Source organism: Eubalaena glacialis, chromosome 4, assembly GCF_028564815.1.
Source record: "Eubalaena glacialis isolate mEubGla1 chromosome 4, mEubGla1.1.hap2.+ XY, whole genome shotgun sequence".
NCBI classification, from domain to species: domain Eukaryota; kingdom Metazoa; phylum Chordata; class Mammalia; order Artiodactyla; family Balaenidae; genus Eubalaena; species Eubalaena glacialis.
This window is the reverse complement of record NC_083719.1, coordinates 55,414,952-55,422,053: the sequence shown is the minus strand read 5'-3', so window position 1 is coordinate 55,422,053 and position 7,102 is coordinate 55,414,952. Positions and strand designations below refer to the sequence as shown.

The 7,102-nt window shown below is 34.2% G+C and overlaps 1 protein-coding gene across 1 annotated transcript in view; it reads right to left on the bottom strand.

Annotated features, from left to right (window-relative positions):
- Positions 1–712: 712 nt before the first annotated feature.
- Positions 713–7,102, bottom strand: part of SLC30A5 (solute carrier family 30 member 5) — a 28,914-nt gene continuing 22,524 nt past the window's right edge. The window contains exons 13-16 of the mRNA XM_061187866.1: positions 5,458–5,659; positions 4,443–4,669; positions 2,556–2,684; positions 713–1,934 (exon numbers count right to left, since the gene is read on the bottom strand). Coding sequence (XP_061043849.1) covers positions 1,764–1,934; positions 2,556–2,684; positions 4,443–4,669; positions 5,458–5,659 — 729 coding nt within the window. The 3' untranslated portion in view covers positions 713–1,763. The remainder of the gene's footprint in view (positions 1,935–2,555; positions 2,685–4,442; positions 4,670–5,457; positions 5,660–7,102) is intronic.

The following is a 7,102-nucleotide window of genomic DNA, read 5'->3' as shown; positions in this document are numbered from 1 at the left end:
AGATACCCAGAGAGGCTGATTTGCCTAAAGTCATATGGTTTGTATGAGCCAGAAACAGTACCCTGGTGCTCTCCATACTGGAGTTTCCCTACTTTCCATCTGCACTCCCTCACCCTTCAGTGTTGCGTTCTCTCTCATCTTGATAGTTGTCCATCACATTAGTTTAATTTTCTTGCTATTTTTATGCCTTCCAAGGGAAATGACAATTAAAAAAATGATGTAATATTTATTGTACCTATCTACTTAAAATTTTTTAATGTATAAAAATTACATTAAAACATCAATATGCAATTATTTTCCCACCACTCAAAAATTTTAATATGTATTGAAGATTCTGGACCAGAAAATGTGGAAAGACAAGGAATATCAAAATAACTTATAACAAATTTCTAAAACCCCTCACATTTTAAAATTTGTAAGACAAAAATATGATTTACAATACATGTTTGCCATTATGGTATAGATAAGAAAATAGTATCCATACTAAAATTAATTCATCCTATTTATCAAAATTCCTAGTATAAGAGTGAAAATACTAAGATGCTTATAAATAGGTATTCAAAAGTTTCTCTTGGTCAACATTCTTTGGTGTTCATAAAACTGCATATATTATTATGTATCTATTTATCATAGTCTTTTCAGACTATATATTCAGTTTAAATTGGAAATGAAAAAATATAGATATTACTATAGAAAGTAGTTATAGAGTATTTTGATTTCATAGTGCCCAAGGGTTTATGAACAAGATTTACTTATTAAACTTTAAAATAACCACCTAATTCTTTGATATTTCTTCTATATCTACATATTCCAGAAATTTAAAAAAAGTTACACCTATAGGCAGAAAATTAACTCTGAGTTGACAATTATTTATGACTCTCTCCACTGGCTGTTCCACAACATATGAAAAGATGAAAAGCCTAGCATTGCTTGGATACCAGCTTAATAAGCAACTTGGAATGCCAGATGCATAACAAGAAATGGAATATTCTACTTTAGAGGAAGAAGACAGAGTGAATAACATGAACACAACTTAGTCTAAGTTCTTTACCCTAATAAAGTAATCATTCATTTGCAAATATTACCAAAAGTAAAAAAATTTATTTTACAGAGTGGTTGGCTTTTGTAATACATCAAAAACTGTCATGTTATCCTTCACTATTCTCACTGCTGCCTCATATCAGTGGTTGAAGTTTCTCCCAAATAATTTAGTTTACATTTAAAGTGGCAAGACAGGTTTTACTTAATGGATTTAAGTTATAATTAGAAACCAGTTTTATATACAGAAAATCCATAAATATAGAACTTTTATTCCTATTTTATCCTAGGGCTATGCAAAAAATTGACTAAAAATTTTTCATTTGGGTCTTTGTAATAAACATGTAAATACATTATTTACAATGGAGATGCTTTCTTACAGAAAGTAAACACACAGAAGTTATTTTGGTCTTCACTAGAATCCATCATTATATGTTCACTTTTGAAGATGATATGATACATCATGTTCACTTAAATTTTAAGTTTCCTGTTTTACACATAATTTAAACAATTATTTTACTTGTATAATTAACGCTTCATTCCGTATTTAAATTTCCTTTAAGAAAGATTCCTTGATCCAACTGTAGGGAGCTTTAAAATTTTTTTCAAATACCACAAAATGTTTCTGTACAGTTATGTGCAATTTTCTTCCTTCTGGCGATATTATAAATACCCGGTCATTTCATCTTCATTGTTCATACCCCAGGGGTAATTCCCAAGTTATCTCACATGATGTAAGTACCATCTTTGTAGTATTTCATGGACTCCATTTGTTTTGTCATAGCCAGAACATCATGAAATCCAGTACTTAGGCCAGACATATGTTGAAAGTATGCTTCTTTTTCCACTTGAATTGTTAAATTGTTTACTCCAGCATCTTTAAGTATTCCTGTAACCTGTTATAAAAATCCATGCATTTAAAAGCATTTAGATTAATGCATTTAGTGCACTTGGATTAAATAATAGATATCACATTTTTTAAAATAGACACAGATAGTCAATGATAAGTCCTTAAAGTAATGTTTATTATTTAGCTGGTCAAATATTACATAGGATCTTTTAGAAGGCCAGTAAATCACTGACCTGACATTCAAAGTAGAAAAGGAAAACAGCTACTGTTTCCAATTCGGTAGGTCTAGAATAGGGATACAGGAACTGTTTTGATCCTTATCTCCAACCATGACACATACCTGCCAACTTTATTATTATTATTATTATTAACTTAGGACTACATTTATAATAACTTATTTCTTGACCATCTATTATTGGGAACCAAGGTGGATTGCAAATGAATTTTTTTTTTTACATTAACTTAAGCTTGTCCTCCACATACTAAAACTTGACTTCATTTTCTACCATTTTTGGATATAAAACAAATCTAGATGTAAAAAAATAACTTATCCTTGGACAGCTGTAAGAATGATATTTTTAAACAATTAAATGACTACTGAGCTGTATAACTTACAATGTGTGCAATTACCTCAACTGAAATTATTTTAAAAACTTAAGATTATTACCTGCTGTACTATTCTTTGTTCCAGCGCATCAGATGTCACCTGTATATGAATTGTTCCTGCCACAATACTGGCAGAATGACGCCAAAAATGTGGATCTCGGTATGATATTAATCCTTCAATTTTCTGTAGCTGTCAAATAAAAGGAGAGGTGATATAAATGGATTTGAAGGCTAATTTACTGAACACAAAGCAGTCTTTTTAGTCCAGAAACCATTATTAAGCTGATTAAAAAAAAAAGTAATAAGGAGACCCCAGAAATGAGAAAGGAATGGGAGGGACAACTAACTTCAAGTAAAGGTGTCTAAAATATTTTGACCTGGCAGTGATGCCAGGGAAGGAAGTTTGGAATAGGAAGTGAACAGGGTTACACAGGTGCCTTTACACCCATTTTCACCGATATAAGATGTACTTTGCCTAGTCTAAACATTGGATACGTTCAATAAACCATGTTGTTTCCTTTATATTGATACAAACATTCCAGTATTATTTGTTATATTCGAGATAACACATGCAAAAGATATCCTTCATGTTCAACAATGGAGGGCTAGTTAAATAAATTATAGACTATCCACACAATGTAACACTACCCTGTCATTAAAAATGTATTAGAATATTTATCAACATGACATAATTAAGTGGGGAAAAATTTACAAAGCAGTACAAAACATTTTTTTGGCCATTTTTATTTTAAAAATATTTTCATACAGAAAAACGACTCTTGAAAGTGTTTCTGGGATTTCCTGGTGGGGCAGTGGTTAGGAATCCGCCTGCCAATGCAGGGGACATGGGTTCAAGCCCTGGTCCGGGAAGATCCCACATGCCACGGAGCAACTGGGCCCGTGCGCCACAACTACTGAGCCTGCGCTCTAGAGCCTGCGAGCCACAACTACTGAGCCCACATGCCACAACTACTGAGGCCCACATGCCTAGAGCCCGTGCTCTGCAACAAGAGAAGCCACCGCAATGAGAAGCCCACGCAACGCAATGAGGAGTAGCCCCTGCTCACCACAACTAGAGAAAGCCCACACGCAGCAAATAAGACCCAACGCAGCCAAAAAAACAAACAAACAAAACAATAAATAAATAAATAGATAAATTTTAAAAAAAAGTGTTTCTTTCCAGGTGGTGAAATTATTTGTGATTATTATTTTTTTCCTTTTTTCTACTTTGAAGCTTTCTGTAATGGATATGCATTATTGTTGAAATAAAAAACTTTCTTTTTTAGTAGGATGTATTAGTTGCCAATTATGAGAAAGTGAGAAAACTTTACTAATTTGATTTATGAAACCAGTGGGTTAAGATGCTATACCTTAAGTATTCAAGATGCCAACTGTTAATCAGCAGATCCTAATTATTTAATAAGATACATCAGGGACTTCCCTGGTGGCGCAGTGGTTAAGAATCCGCCTGCCAATGCAGGGGACAGAGGTTCAAGCCCTGGTCTGGGAAGATCCTACATGCTGTGGAGCAACTAAGCCCATGTGCCACAACTACTGAGCCCGCGTGCCACAACTACTGACGCCCATGTGCCTAGAGCCCGTGCTCCGCAACCAGAGAAGCCACCGTAATGAGAAGCCCGCGCACTGCAATGAAGAGTAGCCCCCACTCACCGCAACTAGAGAAAGCCCGCGCACAGCAACGAAGACCCAATGCAGCCAGTAAATAAATAAACAAATAAATAAACAAACAAATAAATAAATAAGATACGGCAAACCACAAGCTGAAATACATTCTATTTTGTGTCTGGTTTTTCTATGAATTGCCTGTTTATATTATCAGTCCATTTTTCTACAAGACTGTCATTTTCATTTCTTATTAAGTCAACTTATTTAATTTCAAATACTATTTTAAAAGGAAGAAGACTAGTAAAGAAATTATACACAGTACCTTTTCTAAGGCAATATGTAGTTCTTTTTCATATTCTGGTGGCAGTCTCAGAAGGAGAACCTGACAGGCATCTTTAATCAGTGGGACAACACTGAGAAATATTAATATAGCGATAAAAAGAGAACAGAGGGGATCAGCAATGAACCATCCAAACTGCTCTATAAGAATGGTGGATACGATCACACCAATACTGCCAAGTGTGTCTGCCAAAACATGTAGAAATACACCTACAAGTAAGATACATAAAATATTAAAAATTAAAGCACATTTAATTTAGTTCTTTTATTCATTCTACAAATATTACGAGGTACCTATTATTCACCAGGTACTCTGCTAGGGGCTGGTACTTCAAAATGACTAAACATGGTCACTTCCATCAAGGAATTCATGGCATAGTGGTGAAGTAAGGATGTGGGCAACTATTACCAGTGTGGTGAATTTTATGATGGTGTCTGAGAAAGCTTCCTAGAAATCATATACATGAGCCAAGTTTTGGCATTACCTAAATTATTTCTACTGAAATATCAGAATAGGGAATTCTCTGGCGGTCCAGAGGTTAGGACTCCGCACTTTCACTGCTGAGGGTGAGGGTTCAATCCCTGGTTGGGGAACCAAGATCCCACAAGCTGTGCAGCGTGGCCAAAAAAATAAATAAAAAAATAAAACATCAGAATAAATATCTCAACATAAATGATACTTCCCCATATTTTTTTTCAGTACAATAAAAACTTCTTAGTTCTTTTATAGTGAAAGTGCATAATGCAGTTTCCCTTGCAACTAATATTTACTCGTGTCACTATGAAAAGGACTCTATAATTACAATAATTTATTTTAAAAAATTGACATTTATGAACAGTTGTGAGCATTTTCTGTAACAGATGACTTTAGATCTCTTTTTAGTTACAGGTTGGTTTTTTAAAGTAAAATTGTACCAAGAACCCAATACTTAATACAAATAAACAATGACAATTCAGAACACAGTTGAAAGGTAGGACAGTATCTGGCAAGGACTCACCCCTCATGTTAGCATTCATGCCTCTGCCTGCAGATCCGTGGCTGTGACCGTGCCCATGGTCACTGTGTCCATGCACATGGTGTGAATGGCTGTGATCAGATGAGTGACAGCTTCCTTGAGAAGCTCCATGGGTATGGTTATGGGCATGGCTAAAGGCACAGATACCAATAAGGTTTACTATCAGCCCTCCAACTGAGACTGGCTAGCAAAAAAGAAAAAAGAAAACCTTTAAATTTGTAATTAAAAAAATAAACTTGTTATTTAAAAGTTATTATGTAGCTATATATGTTTTTTGGTTTACAGTTTTGAAAATATTCATAGTAAAACCTCATTAAATTCAATAAGAAAATTTTAAAAGTGTGAATTTTAGAATATTTTAGAAGAAGCATTTAACTTTCAAATACCAAAGTGTTGACAAGTAAAAGGATTTAGATTTGCTTTAACTAAATGATTAAGAATAAAAATGTACTTGATTCAGGGTTTATGAATAAATAAATGATGCTAAAGTTTTGTTTATTTAAATAAAGAGTTTGAAAGTACTGCTTACTAGAGCAAGTATACACTGTACCTGAAATCTCATTTATATTACTAGGTAAATATCAATACTTTAAAAGGCAATGATTGTAATTTACTAATGAGTGGATTCCAAATGAACACACTCTTACTGTTTCTTAACTACAGTAAAATTTCCCAAAGTAAAAAAAGTACAGTAGAAAAGCATTTTCTAAAAAACAAAGTAAATGAGATTATCTTGATTTAATGGTGCCACAATAACACCCCAAAGGATCCTTACCCTTGATTATCCCCTCTTACAAAATGATTTTGAATAGTAGCTCTAGTTCAGGGCACTACTTAATTTACATACATCTACAATTTCTCCATTAGAGAAATCCATTTGTTTTATTTTTAATTTTTTTTAATTAAAAAATTTTTTTAACATCTTTACTGGAGTACAATTGCTTTACAATGGTGTGTTTGTTTCTGTTTTATAACAAAGTGAATCAGCTATATGTATACATATATCCCCATATCTCCTCCCTATCCCACCCCTCTAGGTGGTCACAAAGCACCAAGCTGATCTCCCTGTGCTCTGTGGCTGCTTCCCACTAGCTAGCTATTTTACATTTGGTAGTGTATGTATGACCATGCCACTCTCTCACTTCGTCCCAGCTTACCCTTCCCCCTCCCCATGTCCTCAAGTCCATTCTCTACGTCTGCGTCTTTATTCCTGTCCTGCCCCTAGGTTCATCGGAACCATTTTTTTTGTTTGTTTGTTTTTAAGATTCCATATATATGTGTTAGCATACGGTATTTGTTTTTCTTTCTGACTGACTTCACTCTGTATGACAGACTCTAGGTCCATCCACCTCACTACAAAAAACTCAATTTTGTTTCTTTTATGGCTGAGTAATATTCCATTGTATATATGTGCCACATCTTTATCCATTCATCTGTTGATGGACACTTAGGTGGCTTCCATGTCCTGGCTATTGTAAATAGAGCTGCAATGAACATTGTGGTACATGAGTCTTTTTGAATTATGGTTTTCTCAGGGTATATGCCCAGTAGTGGGATTGCTGGGTCATATGGTAGTTCTATTTTTAGTTTTTTAAGGAACATCCATACTGTTCTCCATAGTGGCTGT